At 37.1% G+C, this 18,478-nt stretch overlaps 1 protein-coding gene across 2 annotated transcripts in view; it reads right to left on the bottom strand.

The window, feature by feature from the left end:
* Nucleotides 1-632: 632 nt before the first annotated feature.
* Nucleotides 633-18,478, bottom strand: part of BABAM2 (BRISC and BRCA1 A complex member 2) — a 163,288-nt gene continuing 145,442 nt past the window's right edge. For both annotated transcript variants that reach the window (XM_053972892.1, XM_053972891.1), the window contains exon 12: nucleotides 633-3,971. In XM_053972892.1, the coding sequence (XP_053828867.1) occupies nucleotides 3,908-3,971 (64 nt within the window). In that variant the 3' untranslated portion in view covers nucleotides 633-3,907. The remainder of the gene's footprint in view (nucleotides 3,972-18,478) is intronic.

The raw sequence follows: 18,478 nt of genomic DNA, 5'->3' as shown, positions 1-18,478 counted from the left end.
TGTTCTGCACCAACAAAGGACTTGCCCTTCATCTCCATGTCACTGCTGCACAGACACGGCACTAGAAATGTGTTTCAGACCTGCACTGGTGACCATCACGTGCTGCTACAGGTTTCTATTGCTTCTCTGGTTAAGGGTACTGGCACAGAAGGATGTCTAAGCTGCAGTGCCTACTCATCACTTACACAGGTTTCTGAGCTCTGCTGAACCCCCAGCCTTGTATTAGGGGGCACTGCTCTATGGAGAGTACTCAAGATCTAATCCTCTCATTCCTAGGTAAGAAGTCTCTGTGTAAAACCACCTGAAGTCAGATTTAAAGTATTGCACTTCATGGCTAAATCTCATCTACTGACTGATTCACCAAAGATGCTTCTTGCTGTAGGTTCCAGGCAGGATGAGTGAAAGGGAACATACAGAGAAACATCCCTAGGGATGGTCTAACAATGCACAGATCTGTGCTAACTCCAGCAATGATCTCTTCTCAAGAACTGACTCAAGTCTGCTCTCTGTATGAATGGGAGGACGTTCAAGGACAGTGACAATACCAAAATGTGCTGATTCAGGAAATGAAAAGTGCCAATCAACAAAGCAGTGGCCAGCACAATGGAAAGATCAATGACGGCCAAACAATGTATGGTATAATTACTTTTTATTTATTTTCCCAGCTGTTTGTCCAGTCTTTCCAGCAAGTTCACAAAACGTCTGACTTTGAATCCATAAGATTTGGTATTACTTCTAGGACAGCAGATTATGTATGCAGATGAATGAGGGCTTGACTATAAGTTTGTGATTTAAGGACCTTTGGAAAATAGTTTATTAGCAGGGCTTAGTTAAGTTACTGCATTCTTTCAGTCAAAACTAGGACAGTGTAGAGTTTAGGCTTTTCAATACATTTGCAACATTGCTGTTTTTCTCCTACATTTTGTGGCTGTCATAAACCAAGGAAAATAGCCTAGGTATGACTGCTCCCTTCAATTGCATATATCACACAATAGGGAAGGAAGTGCTGAGAGTCTCAGTGCCGTTAAATTGGCCACAATGGAAATTATAATAAAACAGGAGATAACAGAAATAACTCCAACTCATCAGATCCAAACTTTCGTGGCTAACATAAATGTCTTCAATGGATACTTGGTCTGATATAAAATTATTCACATGAACCCTGTCTTCTGGTATAGTGTTTATATGGTAATTCTCCTAGAGAGAAGCTTCCATTTATTTCAGTGTCTCTCAATACCCCATTTGGAGAGCTAACACTCCCAATACTTCTGAGAACTATTAGAAAGGGATCCATAAAATACCATGTAGGTCAACGAGTGAAGGGTGACCTTGAAATAAAGAAAACGTTCATTTAGTGTAACAAAATGCCTTTTCTTCTACTCTGAAATTTGACAGGCTTACCTTAAATGCAAACAGTACAGTTTTTCATCTTTTCTACCTTTTTTTTTCCCCAAAATACTAGCAATTGTAGCATGACATTAAAATTAGACTGAAACTATGGATTTGTTTCTATGTATGTTGTGAAAAGTTGGTGAAACTGTAGAATTCAACACAATGAATTGCTGGCTTAGGCTTTTTGTACACTCAAAATATTTTCTTATGTGGCTTATAAAACTCTTTAATAATAAAGCAGTTAATTGTCGAAAATGACTAGGACTGAGATGAAGGATGCATTTTTGGTTGAGAATAAATCTAAATTTCTAAGAGTGGACCTCTTTTCAAACTATTTGGCAATTGCTAGCCTTTGAAGTATGGTAACTTCTGAAAAGATAAAAAAATAAATAACTGATGTCACTTGGGCAATCAGGTATATAAAGCACACACTGTGTTCATAGGGCAATCAGTACAACACTGAATCAAAGACAAAGTTATAAAATGTAAGATTCCAGGAATGTACTGATGCAACCTAAGGGATGGTTTATACCTTTTGAAGATGTCTAGAGATTGTTTCTATCAGATTTTGAACACTATGAGAACAAATGTTTTTCATTAGCCACCCTTCTTCTCCCACCTCTTTCACAAGGTTGGCCTATTCTTGAATATGTGTCTGTGGCTTTGGCTTTTACCTGAAGAAATGTAGATGTGAGATCATCCCAGTATACGAAACAATATTTTGTTCTTAGTCACTTGAGGTTGTTCAGTTATGATTTTGCTATTCACATGAAACCATTACCTTCCACATCTGCCCTAAGCATGCAAAAGCCTCATGCAATGTCTCCACAGAGGGAATTCAGGCTCAGACCTTTGAAACTGTTGACAGTCCTCTGATAATGCACCGAGAATCACAAAGGGGTGGGTCACAGGACAGAATATGCCTTCTCTGCAGACTTATAATAAAACTTTTTATTCTTACATTTATTCTTACAATAAAGATTTTGTTTGCAGCTTAATTTTCAGCCAAGATTTTCAATATTGAACATAAATTTTGCCCACAAACTAGCTAAAAATACTTGTAGTTTCTAGAGGCGAATTATTTGCATAATTCTTAATTATTAAGCTTCACTACACAAACCCCATCTGTATTTCCTAGGTGAATATAAACCCTGAAAAACACTACTTTTCATGTGAAATAACAAGTTGTAGAAAGGGTAGGAGAATACTGCCAATCAAGTAGCTTGATGAGACTTTCTTGCATGTGATGCTATAGGGTATAATTTAAAATAAAATGTTTTCCAGTTCCACTGTATCATCTGTACATGATTTATTTAGTTCCTTGTATTTAGCAGAAGTATGGCACATTTTCCAGATACCATTTATAAGCCAACATACTCTGTTAATTTTATTCCTTACTGGAAAGTACCTTGGTCTATTCACTTATTAATTGGGGAAGTGACATTGTGACCATTAGTCCCAACTGCTATGTCTGACACAAGCAGGAAAGAAAGGATGAATAGGCAGGATTTTGCATTTGGCATTTCAGAATTAGGGGAGGTAATGTTTCCGGTTATATACACTTAAAAATATTTTCTGAGAAGATATGCTGAAGTTAAGCATTAAGCTAAATACCTATAGCCCTGCATTATTTCATCAGCTATTTTCCAAGACATCATTCATTATTTTGCTGAAAGTTTGCTTCTTAGCAGTATTTATCTTATTTGGAAAAATTACAGGTCTATGAAAAAGCTTTATTTTGTTATACTGGTTTATATAACTAGTTACTTGCATGTTGGTACTAAAGAAGTAGAACTTTTTTGTAATGGCAAGGGGCACTCATTAGGAAAACACCAACATTGTACAACTGGAAATAAAAACAAAGCATAAAAGCATAACATTTCACATAAGATAAGCTTTCAACAGAAGTATTAGAAAAACCACCAAACCTCAAACACCTTGCCATATTAACTTCAGACCAACTGGAAAGGCACTGAGAATTGAAGTGTGCAACTCATATCCATACCTGTGAGAGTAACAACCACAGTGGGACGCAAACCTCCAAGGCAGAATATGGCACTGTACAGTCCATTAGGCATTCCCGGTACATACGGCAGTTTTATGTTTTCTTAGGATAAGCTGAAAATGTTAACTAAATGTACACATTACATCATATTTCCATGGGGAAGAACAATCCAATTTAGACCATCTGAAGAAAAGGAAACAAGGCATAACATACAGGACATTGTTGGCACAAGAAAGTGTTATCATATCAATACACGCCCTTTTAAATTTAATTCAACAGATATATAAAGGAATGGTGGAGGCAGAGGCAAAGAGGCAGGACTAATATCAAATATTCAGTTCTAAGCATGCTAGTGAGGTTTTTGTTTCAAAAACTGAAGCTATTAAAACCAGTTCAGAGGCAAGAAAGCACCTATCAAGACAGTCCAACCCATTTCCAGGCATCATTCTTCTGGGCTGACATGTGCAGTCTGAAGGATCTGTCCAGTATAGTTTCCATGCCCAAAGCTGTCTAAAGCTTCCCATTAGCAAATGCTGCCTCCTGGAACTGAGGGACAAATGTCTTGAAATATGTCCTAGTGAAAAGAACAGAAAATATATGATTAGGAAGGAGTAATCTTAAAAGCATGAATTGAAGCACTTGATTTTTTCCCATGTTTCCTATTTCCCCCATGGGGAAAAGGCTTCACATATGGTACAAAAGGCCCAAAGACAGACAAGGGAATGGAGCAGGGAAATAGTGAAGAGAAGTCAGAATACATACAGGAGATAAGCTCTTTATCTGTCTCAGAAACCTTGACACAATACTGTCACTGCTGATGGCAGCAGTTTATATAAAATGCAGTAAATAAATACTAACAACATTGTATGAATGGTAAGTCCTTTTATTAAACTTCAAAATTTATAGGATAATGCTCTTTTTAAAAGTGTGCTTTGTATATTTTGGATCTTAGTCTATCTTCTTTGCAAAGGATCAAGTGATGCATAAATCCATAAAATGAGCTAATCCTATGTATCCAAAATTGAGTTAGAACTGTATCGTTGAGATTTTTTTTGCTGAGATACTCAACCATGTAATAATGGTATATTACATGTCCCAGGGATGCCCTTTATTTACCAGTTATATTAGAAGTTGCTTTATCATTCTGCCTTTGGTTTCTGCCTACTGCGTTTTGCTCCAAACTTTCAATTTCTCTATTTTTTAATAAATTTTGTTTTCTATTTCTATCACTAGTCTCTATAAATTTCTCTCCTGTTCTCACCGAGAAGTAATCTAAAGTGAGAATAGCTGCAATGTCATTTATTGGATTCTTGATGTCTCTGCTGGTTTACCTCCTAAAGCAAACACACACTGATCAGCTTCACAGTCATGGTGTTTGTCATAACTGCAATAAGAAGCTTTGGCAATCACTGAACAGCAAGCATACTTCCTCACACCTAAAAACATTGCAAGACCATGAAGAGAACACTCCTTTCTCTTTGTGAGGTTGTGCCTGGCAAATTAATTACAGATAGCTGCAGTCAGCTTTTATGCACAAGATGTAAATACATATGAGATGCTGTCCAAAGGTTAAAAGAGCAATGGAAAGTAAAAGCATTTCTGGACTGAGGAGCTGATCCCAGAAATGGAAACAACCATAATAAAGAGGACAACCAGCACACACATTTTATAGCATATACAGATTGTGCTGTGTATTTACAGAACACACTTTGGTTTATTGAAACAAAGTTCAGAAAACAACCCTCATAATCATGCCTGCAAAAGTGATTGTTCATGCTGGCACACACACGAACATAAACCAGCTGAGAAGGTCTGCCTGTCCCCTGATCTCAACAGCTGAGTGCCATTTCTGTATCTATGTTTCTCCTACCATACCTTTGAAATTGTAGCTTTTTAAGTCCTGTTTAATTCTATGTGTTTTGCTAGCTCATGGAGTACCACCTACATGTTGTCAATATCAGGATCTATCCCTTTTACTTGTCCTTGCTTTATCTGTCCTAACATTTAATTATGCTTCTCTCCTTACTTATTTTGAATAGCTTCCCCCTTCCCCTTTGATAGCTTCTCTGCAGACTCTCTTCCATGCACGTGATCTTAATTGACTTGGTAAATATTACTTGAAACTTCCCTCTTCCAAAACTGTAGAAATTATTAATCATTAAATGGGATACAATTGGAACGATTTTCCTACATTTTATTTCTTTTTCTTTATAGCATTTCTGTGCTTTGTATTAAACCCACACTTAGTGCATTATATGCAGCAATTATATATGCCTTTTCTGTTAGGTAAATTCCAGAATGAATGCTTATGATACCACAAACACCCTCCCACACCAACTTTATCTACACTTGCATCCTTTCTTTTCACTGATTCCTGCAGGAGAGCTTGTATCCTTTGCTGCAAAACTAAGTCTAACATCTCCCTACATTCTGATCAGATGTACTGTTTCAAAGAGGATGTTATTTCACTGGTAGTTCATATGAACCTCTTGGCAATGTTCCATACACTACAAAAATTCCTTTAGTACTTCATTATTTTAAATGTCTGCTTTTTTTCTTTTTGTACCTTAAAGTACATGCTTAAAGTTGCCCTTATCATTTTGGTCTTCTCCAGACTGAAGCAAATGCAGTACCACAAGTGTACTCAGGTTCTGTTCCAGAAATGGGACAGCCCATTTCTGTCCCTCTCCCATATACCTTAAGTATCTCAGATGAAACAAAATCAGAGATAATTACGGTTCATCACACATACCACAAAAAATATATTAACACTGCTCCCTTAACCCCCCCCCAAACCAAACCAAAAAAGGCCTTGTTAAGAGATCCAAAAGCCCAGTATATCTGATAGGACTGTCTCAGCTACAGCACATTTAGTAGATTGAGGAGGAAAGATGGGGAAGTAGGAGAAGGTAAGTGAAATGAACACTGGAAAATTTTTTCTAGATTTTTTTTTTCATCCAAAGTTTGGGACAAAATCATGTGTTACAATACCTGAATTTCCTGTGAAATATAAATTACAACATTTTAATTACAACAATCTCTGCAGAGGTCACCAGTAAGGAGGAAAAGAAGCACCAATCACCTTCTGAGTAAGTTTCATCTATCAACCATCTGGCATTGAAGTCAAAGTGCACGTTTCTGCCCAAATAGGACCATGACACAAACTATTATATCACAACAGATGACATGAAATAATTCTAACAGAAATTTAAAAATTTTTGAAGGACAATACTCTGCTATAGACTACATGGTAAAGGCATCTTTCACATGCAATGCTTTTCCTTAGAGAAAGATTTTAAATCAAGAGACAACACTCATGCTCCAGCATCCTGTAGATACAGGCACAGAGAAACAGTGAATATGAACATGAACTTTGGAAAAAGATATATTCCTCATACTCTATTCATATTAACACATTGATTTTACACCCTCCATAATTATGATCCGTGCTATACCATAAGGAGTCATATAGAACTATCTGAAAGTTTTTTTTTCAGAAACTTTGCCACATGATATTCTCAAGTTATCTCCAAACTATTTTGAAATTATTACTTTTATATACACTAGATATGTTTTTCAGCTGTGGACAACTGTTATTTAAAAAACCCAACAACAGTAATTCAGGTACCTGTTGAATGACACTGAAGATGAAGAAAGCTAACTTGACCTATGGTCTCTCAGGGCTCTGTCAAATGGCAAAAATCTGCTTTTGATCAATGCCTTTTCTCCTTTCTGGGAAAGATGGAGATCCTTCTTTCTCCAGCTTTCATCTACCATGTTCTTGGTGGACCTGTATCATACTGACCTTATACCAAGCTCAGAAGACCTGCATAAATTCTCCTGTAAGTACAGAGAGAAACTCATTTGTACAAAGTACACAGATATTCTTCACGTGAGTGCTGAGTACAATCAACACTCATGTAAAGAAGGTAAAACACACTTTGAGTGTTGCATCCTTCTCACAATGGTTTAGATTCCAGCTTAAACAGTGTATAAAAAGTTGCTTTCTTTTCAGCCTAGAGTGGGTGCCAATCTTCATACACTTATGAACACATGTCTAACTCTTTGTTGAGCTTCTTATAAGACTCCATTGTTTTTTGTGTATTCATTTTTGTTCCCTCAAATGGTCATTTTCCAAGTTCAAGGTAGTAAGTTATGAGGTTTCTATGGAAATTTTTCTTCATCACTCCAGAAAATAACACCTTTTGCTGTAGTTAACCACTACATATACTTGACACAGTACAATGAATTCCAGGTGCTACGCTCAAGGACATCTGTTAAGAGTAAAGCACTTCTCTTTCCTTCACTTTATTATCCAGTGGAAAGAAAGTCTTGCTATAATTGCAAGTGGTAAGTATCTAAAAGAAGTTAGAATTGGCTCACCTGCTGCTTACATATTTTCCAGTGATATGAAACACTGAGTGTGGTACAAGGTCTCCAGAAGCCCATATACATCTAAATCCCAGGGTGTGGGTTTGCCGTGCTTAAAACATACTCGACTCAGAATTCACATGCTTTTGTGAAATTTCATTCTAATTGTACTAGTTTTTTCCCAGGGTAACTTAGTGCTGGGTTTTTAAAATGGAGTTGGTAGAAAATCTGCATTGACTACTTGATAATACTTTTTGCCTTCACATATCTACGCTGAAAATCTGCAAAGATTTAAAATTATGCAGCTGCAATCTCCCACCAAACAACACTTCCCATATATTTATGGTGAAAGCATTTTAACACCAACAGACTGGATTTCTGCTGCTGCTTTTGCTGGACTGGTACTATAGCCAGCTATACAATTGCGTTCTAGTTACTGCTGCTGGTGTAATAAAGTTAAAAGGATTGTTTAGGTGTTTCTATTTCTCTTAAAATCTTCATGTGGTAAATTCAGAGCAGAAGATCAAGACTCAAACTCTGTGAGGAAAAAAGCATACAACACGTTGTATCAATGAGATTTCTGCTTTTTGTGTCTGGGACAAGGACAATCATCATGGGGTGATGAATCATCTTCCCAAGTAATTCACAAAATATATTCCCCTTAAACCTCTCAGTTTATAACTGCCAAGATTTCCAGCATGCTGATCTCAAATTCACCCATGCTAGCCCTATTTGCACTCATTTTTTTATTTGTTTCAGCTTAAGATGTGGGACTTTCAAGTGCTTTTTCCATCAAGAGACAATTTGAGGAAAATTAAGGGGATGAAATCATCATGATGGTCCACATCAGGAACAAACTTAGCAGTACAGCAACACTTCTGCTACCAGCACAATGTCCTTATTGGCAAATTAAAGCCCTTGAGGCACAATCTTCATCTTTTCACAAAGACATAGAGGCCTTCTCTCACTGCATCAGGTACATGTATTGTGTTCCTTCTCATCTGAAGGCAGACTTGCATTTGGGTTTTTTCCTACTACTGGCTTTGAGAGCAAATTTTATTCTTATATACTACCCATTATTTCAATATTTTAGTTAATTCTTGTAAAATAATTTAGTAAGTACTGCAAAAGTGGTTTAATTCTGTAAATTTCTGGCTCTAATTATAGACCTGTAGTGTATTCAAAATCATAGCAGCCAGTGTATGTGAGAAATACATCCATTTTCTCCTACTCTAGGCAAGGCATACATAATATGTATGAGTTATTTTCTAAAACTTTTTTAAGTTAATAGACCTGACTTGGGCAAGCACTCCTGTAATCATGGTGATCTCTGAATAGTTCTACTTAATCCTTCCAAGACTTCTGGAATAAGGCCTGTATTTGGTACCCCATTCTCCTCAGTAGTTCCCTATTGTCTGAATTGTCCAGCAGGTAAATTGAGTTTGTTTGAATAATCCCAGGACTGAGGTAAGGACTGAATTGTATCCTGTCCAGCTATATGAGATACAGCCAAGAATCCCAGGCATTTGTCCCAACTACTGTATACTTCTTTTAAAGGAATTAAATCATTTTGCATCCCACATTTCTTTCCTGCTGTACCCTAGGAGAACTCCTTCAAGACATCGACAAGTTTCTTCAAATCCACTGAATCCTGATAGAACAACATCAACTCTATAGATGACTAATTTTCATAAATTAGCTAGAACAGCAATGTTCTCCCCTCTTTCAATTAAATTTGGTGAAAATAGGAATTAAGAAGGGTGCAGGTCAGAGTGAAGGACAGACTGAGGCTTCTTGAGGTTTTTGACCTATTCCTTCCAGACTAGTATTTTTATGCTGACACGTTGCAATAAAATCTTGTTATATAAACTATTTCAACGCTATAGACATATTAGAATTATAAAAGAGCTTCTCCAGGCTTTATCAACATCACCTGATTATTCATTTTCTGAAGTACAAAGTATTTTTGCATGGATCATACATACATATGTAGTGTGCCTTTGTATTTTTGTGTTCCTGTTGAAACTTGTTTTGACAGAGTGAAAACTTGTTTTGAAAATAGTGGACACCTACAACAATACTTTCTGGACACCAGATGAGAAGATTTGTCCTCCTGTGACCACACAGGCATATCCAGCTGATTTGGTTCATGTAACCTCTAAAAATTCATCCCCTGTACAGAAGGTATTTACCATAACTTTCAAAACTTTCTAAGATTTCCTGTTTGTTTCTGACAGAACAAAATCAAAGATGCCAACCTGTCTTTTTTTAAAGATATAATAGTTTTCTTTTGAAATTCCTTTTGTCAGGAGCTACCTAATTCAACATGATTAGCACTAATTAACAAAAGGAACGTAAATTAATAAATTGGTGCATTAATTGCAACAGTGGGTATGTATTTAGGTCATATTCCATATGACTGCTCATTATGTCCTTAAACCATGCTCATGCCCTCCTCCAGCACCTCTATGCCTTGCACTGCACAAGGGCTGAATACAGAAGTGTGGATATTTACTGAGAGCCCATTCTTTCTATAAGCCTCATGCCAATGTTTGAGGCGTAGCTTTTTCCTTTTAAACACAGACATGAGGCATTTGAACCTCTTTGCTATTTTTACCATACATAATGCATTAAAAACATATTTGCATTGGGTGAACCATGTTGTCTATTTATTCATAGGCGCTTCCACAGCATTCCTCACCAGGTTAAAGATACATGAGCACTCAAAGCAAAGCTGAATAAGCCCATCTCCTGCTTTGGGATAACTATGGGGTAACAGGAAAGTAACTCTACAGCAGACACTTTGCGACACCTCTATTAGGAGAAAATGATTGTTGTATCATTGTCTCCACACCTAAGAAGTTACAGAAACTGAAGTGAGAAATAGTTCTCAGCGCTCTAACTTTTGATTGCCTAGCTGGAACTGCGCTGTAGCAGGCAGGCCCACAACAGGGCCAGGCGCCAAGTGGCAAAGGCTCAGGAGCTAATGAAAGTCAAGACAATTACAGAATACACAAGGCACTCAGGAGACAGCAGCATTTCTTATCCAGCATTCAAATCTAACATCACAAAAATTTATCCAAGCACAGGAGCAGAATGAAATAGGTACCTTCCAGGATTTCTTTCTCACTTCAAATATACATAACGATACTTGGCATGAATTCATGTTTCTAAACTAAGCTTCTTGATGGTACGCTCCTTGGGATGTGGTTTATAATTTCCTTACTAGGCAGCTTTATCTATAGCAAATATTTTGCTTTTATGTGAAACACAATGTCTACATAGTTCTCCATTTTATACATCTCCAGAACTGGTGATGCCAAGCAAACATCTGAAGTGTTTATACAACAGCAAGACAATAGTTCTTAAATTACTGCTACTGTAGCTGGCTAAACACACAAATGTACAAAGGAGTCAGTGCACAATGCCATTAAGCTGCTAGCATTTTTTTTTTCCTGTGTGCCAAAAAAAAAAAAAAGCATCACAATCCCTCTTCCTCTTCTACTATTTCTCTCTACCTCCTTTTATTGTGAATTACCCACAAACAGATTAGTAAATTTTTTTTGCCTGTTTCTACCTGTCACTCTATGCAAGGCACTGACTGTGAAGCCAGGCTGATGGACAGACAGAACAGTAATCAAGCATCAAGAGATCTGGAGACTTGCAGTGGGCAGCCATCAAAATGCAGGTTTTTAAGAAATACAGTTGTTTTCAGCTCAGTTTATTATACCACACAACAGAAACCTGTCTCCAAAATGACAAACAAACCAAAACTGCAACAGGAAATAGAAGTGGCAGAGCTAGTGAAACCAAGTACATATCAGAAGTTTAAACATTAATATTCACTCACGTCCAAAAGCTGTTTTCTGTATTTTACTAGTAATATTTCTTTCCTCCAGAAGTTCTTTCTGGAGTTACTGCCATTTCTGATTCAAGTCACACAGAAAGGTACAAAAAATTGTTATATTTAGAAATGTTTTTCAACAGTTTGCTGATCGCAGAATTAACACGTAGCTTTAATCTATATGAAGCAAATAGAAATAAAAATTAAATTTCCATTTTGTTACACATTTGCATCATTTTCAAAAACCTATGGTATCGATTAATTTTATAAATAAAGTGAAGAATTCAACATTGGTCTGCTGTAAAAATTAAGATGAGTTTACTGCCCAACTTACCATAAAGGAAAATTAATTTTGACAATTTGTTCAAAGCACGAAACAACCATAAATATAACAACCTGACTAAAAGCAAAATATAAAGGAAGGGAGTTCTAGGGAACTGCTGTGGAGCCAAGATTGCAGATCATCATGGAGGTTGGCAATTAATGTTTATTTTAAAGCAGCAGCATAAGTAGGGTTATCACTTTGTAAAACATGCTAATTTTGATTCCAAGAATATACGTCCTCCCAAATGCATGGACCTTTACTGACAATAACAGATAAAAATTACAGCTACTGGACATAATGAGTTCATACAGATCAAGGCCAGTAACTATGAAAGTAACTTTTTAAAACCATCTGGAAATCAAGACTCTGGTATTTAACGTCTCACAGATTTCTGACATAGATATTTAAAAATTTACAAAGGTGTATTGCACAGACACAGTGAATCAAAGTGTCCCAAAGCACACACAGAAAAATGAACTTCTCATTTTGAAACTGTTTCATCAATGCCTTCTGCTTGCCAGTCAGTTCAAGAGATAAAACACTTCACTTCCTTCATCTTCTCCACAATGTACATAAATAGATGTACTTCAGTCAGATGAAGGTTTGTGGTCTTAGATCATAGCAAATTTTGCTTCTGCTTTCTTAACTTCCATTTTCCCCACAGGGTAGTGGGTGTCTGTGAAGGGTGCATTGGAATATCTCGGTCACAGCATGGTCACTCTGTTTCCTTATCAGTGGATCATGAGAATGATATTCCAAGGCCATAATGGAAAAACTCAATCTTCAGAGAGTCTTTTTAAATACATTGTTAACTTGCAGGAAATTTCCAGTCTTATGAGCTACAGCATGACAAGTCTGCTCTATTTTTCCTAGTTGCTGAAGTGCCATAGCCATATTTCCCCACTCCAGGTAAAGGTTAACTTCTTAAAGAGATAGTGTTTATTCAAGGTACATATTATTTCCTCTTATCTAGGCCATGTAAACACACAATGAGTTCTGCTGTTGGAGAGCAATAAACTTTTTATTAGATTTGATGGAGAGAGTCAATGTGAGACAAGATGCAACTAGGAACCTCTTCAAAGCATAAAAGGCAGGGTAAAGAATGTGTGAAAGTAGCGATAAGTAGTAAGAGAAAGCAGAAAAGACTGGGCAAGAATACCTTCAGGAATGAAGCTTGTGAGGAAAGACGAGCGCAGACATTCAAGAAGAGAGGAGCTCACAGTAGTAATAATAGAATTTGAATGATCTTTAAGAGATTATTGAATCCCTTAATTGTAGTTAAGAGGCAGAAATGAAGAGTTACACCACAGATGCATCCATAACGAGTCTGACAACCAGCATCCCTGAAAACAAAGTTTGCGTGCAGGTGAAAGTACTGATTTCATCATGCCGTCCGCTTTGCTTTGTCAGATAGCTTATCAACAGGGGCCGAAGGCAACATACCAAACCATAAAAGAAACCTCCTTGGATATTCATTAGGACAAACCAGTTAGAAGGAAACAGATGAGATGACACACATCTGTGATTATATAAAACATATTAAAGTAGTTGCTTCTCTTCGCTATTCAAAGGATATATATTTGCTATCAGAAGCAAAAGTAAATGCTCAAAAGATTGGAGACCCATCCAAAGGGGAAAACCAGACAGAAATAAGCCTTTATACTAACAGGTAAAAGCAGAATAAAACAAATACAAAATTGAAGAACAAATTAGCTGTGACTCTTGAAATAAACACTTGTCAAACAGTACACAATGTGGTCAAAAAGTAAAAAGAATTCTCAGAAGAAATGAAATCACAAAGAATAAATGAAATTGAGGTGTTTAAAGATGTTGCCATACCAGAATCCAGCTTTCCAAAGATGTACCAAAAGATTCGACTCATGCAGAAATGTCAGCCAAAAAAGAAACGAACAAATGAACAAAACACAACCAAATCAGCAGCCCCAGATTATACTCACACCCAAGTTCTAGAGAAACTCAAGTGTGAGGAAGTTGAACTCTTATATAGCTTGTAACCTCCTGCTTTAAACAGCTTGGTACCAGAGAAGTGTGATGTCAATTAAAAAAATGTCTGGATGTCTGGAAGAATAGAAGGAGCTATGACTCAATGAATCTCATGTCCATACATTACAAATTGGTAGAGATTGTTAATAGAAATTATTATAAAAATTCATAAATAGTCCAAAATTAGTGTAATTGAGTAAATATGTTATACTGGGTAGGAGCCAAACATGTGCTTCTCAAGTCTCCTATTTTCTCAAGGTATCAAAACCACATGGACAAGAAAAATTCAAGTGACACACACTGCTCAACTTACTTACAGGTATTTGAGAAGGTTTTTCAAAGGTATAAAAACCCCTGAATTACCACAGAAGGAGAAAAGATCCACGAGTGGATAAACAGCAGGCCAAGATACAAAGAAAAGAACAGGAATAAATGATGAATACCATTAGGGGAAAGTCACCTGAGAAGTGCCCAGAAGTGGGTGTTTTCACTTGCGTTGTTCATATTCCTACATGATATGCAAAAGTGAGCAAAGGAAGATGGAAAGGTCTGTTAATGTTAACAATTTAGTCAGGGAAGGAAAAATAAGGTACAATTACGAAGAACTGCAGATAGTTTTTACAGTACTAGGAGACTGGGAGATAACACACCAGGTGAAAAATCAGTATTGACAAACAGGAAAGGAGAAATATGTGAAGAAAAAGACATAATTTTACTACCACAAAAAACACAGGCTCTGAAAAACAGATAGAAAGGAGATGTTGGTGCTAAAATGGCATTGTAACTAGCCTTCATCTGTATGCAAAAAACAAAATCAGATGCTGTTAGAAGCACAATAAAGAGTAAATCAGTCAATATCACTACATCACCATATAAATGCACAGTGAATGCATCATGAGTAACAGAAAAGGAAACAGAAGGAAAATCACAGAAACAGTAAAGGGATAAAGAAGTGGGACGAGGGTGATCAGAAAGATGGAGAGGTTCTGGAGAAGGAAGGAGTGAGAAGAGCAAGAGGAAAGGTGACAAAAGAGACATGAAAAGGCTCCTAAAACAAAGGTTATGGAGAAGATCAGCAGATTAACTATTTGCTGCCTCTCTTCATACAAAAGGTAGAGGGTAACAACAACTTGAGATAGGAGGAGGCAGGAATGCAAAAAGCCAACAGAGTTTGTTATTCACACCACACCTGTGTGATCCCTTGCCACAGAATTTTATGCTGTTACGCTGTTGGTTCAAAAAGCAAGCGAATAGAAGGAAAGCCAGGTAAAATTACTTAACAGAAATGTATGGATAAAGAAATCCTTGAGGATGGTAAAACATACAATGGAAATACGACTACGTGCTCTGCCAGGCTTTTCCACAGGCATCTTCTGCTACCTATTGATACAGACATGATAGTGGGCCAAATGATTGCAGAGTTTTACCTAGCTTAATGGAACAATTACAAGTATTACCCAAAAGGCAAGACTATGGAGCTCACATCCTATTTTAATTTAGCTGTTTATTTTGTAACTGATCAAGCAACAGTATTTATCTGGGCTATTAAATCTCAGCTCCTTCCAAACCCATGTACTTATCTCTACCCTTTTCTCTCGAGAAACGGAGGACATATTTTGCGCAAGTTCCTAACTGTAATTTCATGCTCTAATATAGAACTAGCAGCTTTCATAAATGTATAATGGAGTTCTCTAATAAAGCCAAATCAGACAGTGACTGTGTTTCACAGTATTTCTAGAACGCCACTTAATCCCAGTTATCCAAGAACCACCTACATTAAATTCTAACCTTTCATTCCTACAAAGCAGTTGTCTTCCAGCAAAGTGCTATTATACTCCACTTATACCATGCCAACTTCTCCAATCTCTTCTATGCATTTCTCTTGTCAATAAATGAGAATACTTTTTTGCAGAAAGAATATTTACTATATATCAAAATGCACATATGTACAGTTCACACATATACAGAGTATCTATACAAAATCGCAGAAAAACTAATTGCCTAACAGATTTTATTTCTATGCACTTCCTATAGCACCTATACTCCTCATCTTTAAATAGTTGTTTTTCTTTCCTACAGTCAAAGCTTTAATGAGAAGTGACCAGAAACAAATACCCAGGCCCTTCTGTCTTGGCTGAAATCCACATAATGCATGACAGCACTGAAGATCCCTGGCAGGCACCTGTCAGAAACTAACATACCATAACTTAAGAGTCAGACTTAATTATCCAGGGAGACATTTAAAGAAAACTACATGAAAAATATGACTCAAGAAGTGCGACTATCATATATATGTACTGCATTCTGTACTGTATGCAGAAGAACGATGTAAAAATAAAGGAATGTACTGGGAAAATTCTAATTAAAAGTCCTATCTACTTTACCTGCTATATCTTATAATCAAAATAATTAATTTGTTATTACACTTTGCTGGTAAATCAACTGCAGAACACACTGCAAGTGCAATCACTGAGTATTTTAACAAAACGTAGCCTTTTCCATTTTCCTTTCTACTGTTCCCATACAATTTTAATCAGCTGACACTCCCACAGAAAATCAGTTTTGATTTAATGGTGTATAAAATCAAATTAACTTCTTCGTAAGCTTCACACGTCTGGGTCGCCACATCTCTTCTCGTTATGGCTGTCACAGTGTATTGCCCCTTTTCTGTTCTGAGGAGCGGCCCACCAGCGGCAACAAAATGTCAGCTTTACTTGATTTCAGGCAAGGAAATCACTTCTGTTCAGTTTCTGATGCAAAACTACCAAAAACCAGAGTTAAACAAGCGACCCAGCTCACCACCTCAGCCTTTAGTTGCACCTATGCTGGCATTCTTCTTCAGAAAGAATCCTCTGAGCCTTGCAAATGTCTGAACACATGCACACACACCTAGAGAAGAATGATGTCCCTAGCTTTTGTTCCTCACTCTCATTTTTATGAATTTCATTTTAAGTTTAAGATAACATGCAACAGAGACAAAGATGGTAATGCAAAAAGCTTTGTGAGGTGAGTATATGTAATGCAAATAAGTAAGTTTTTGGAAAACTGCTCTTTAAAGATGACTAATGTGCATGAAAAATCATACGATACAGGCAAATACAACTTGATACTTTTACAAACAAGCAAAAAAAAACCTTAAATACAACCCAAAGAATAAAAAAAATATTTATTACCTTTATTAGACCTATCAAGAAGAGAAGATATAAAAAGGGGTCAACATTTACATGTAAATTTTATAGTGAGATTCATGGTGGCATAGCTAGAATTCAAAAGTTTCATGAAAATTGTGGAAGTTGTTATTTTTAAAGAATTTGAAATATAGTAATAGATATACAGTGCATTGAGTAAATATGTTATACTGGGTAGGAGCCAAACGTGTGCTTCTCAAGTCTCCTATTTTCTTAAGGGATATATAAATGTGAAAGAAATCTGAATAAGAATAAAAAATGGATGAGTCGAAACTGGTTAATGTCAAAATAACAAAAAAAAAAGCATTAGGGCACACAAAATTTACTGACTAGAAGAGCAAGTCTTTGACATACTACAACGGATATGTCTAAACACAACTGCAACACACCTGTCCCTTTTTATTTTCAAATATACTTTTATTAGACTAAGACATACAATATTTTAATCTGTAAATGTAATCTCAGAATCACAGAACTGTTAAGGTTGGAAAACACCACTAAGTTCATTGACTCCAACTATTAACCCATCACTGCCAAGCCCACCCCTAAACCATGTCCTAAGTGCCACATCCACAGACCTTTGAAATACCTGAAGGAGTGGTGACTTCATTACCTCCTGGGCAGCCTGGCTTGACAACCCTTTTGGGGAAGAAATTTTTCTTCATATTCAAACTAGAGCTCTCCAGGTGCAATTTCCAGCCATTTCCTCTTGTCCTATCACTTGTTATCTGGGAGAAGAGGCCAATCCTCACCTGGCTACACCCCCCTTTCAGGCAGCTGTAGAGAGTGATAAGGTCACCCCTGAGCCTCCTCTTCTCCAGACTGGACACCCCAGGTCCCTTAGCCACGCCTCATAGGACCTGTTTTCCAGACCCTTCACCAACTCCACTGCCCTTCTCTGCACATGCTCCAGCACCTCAAGGTCTTTCTTGTAGTGGGGGCCTCAATCATACACATGACAGACATCATCTAATTTGCTGGTACTCAAGGAAAAGGTATGGCTGAGGCTGAAAACGCTATGGCCCAGTTCACCAGTCTGGCACTTCCTAACCATGGCATTCTTGTGCTGAGCACAAACCGAAGCTGCAGCTGTGGCTTGCACAAGATGCACCTGCATATAGTCTGAAGATGCACTTGACCTCATGGCAGAGCAACAGCCAATATAAAGTTGAGAGCACTTGAGCCCTTTGAAGCTTTCACCCTCTGAATGCCCTAAGGGATATATAAAATTTACACCACATTCAGCAAACACCAATGAATGGTCAGGGATAACATTGTCATTCAGAAACCTGTTTTGTCAGCCAACTTGGAAAAAAAAAGGGAATACGAACCCTTGGAACAACTTCTTA

Source organism: Vidua macroura, chromosome 3 (assembly GCF_024509145.1).
Source record: "Vidua macroura isolate BioBank_ID:100142 chromosome 3, ASM2450914v1, whole genome shotgun sequence".
NCBI lineage: Eukaryota > Metazoa > Chordata > Aves > Passeriformes > Viduidae > Vidua > Vidua macroura.
Note: the sequence above shows the minus strand (reverse complement) of the source record. Positions and strands in the feature narration are given on the sequence as shown.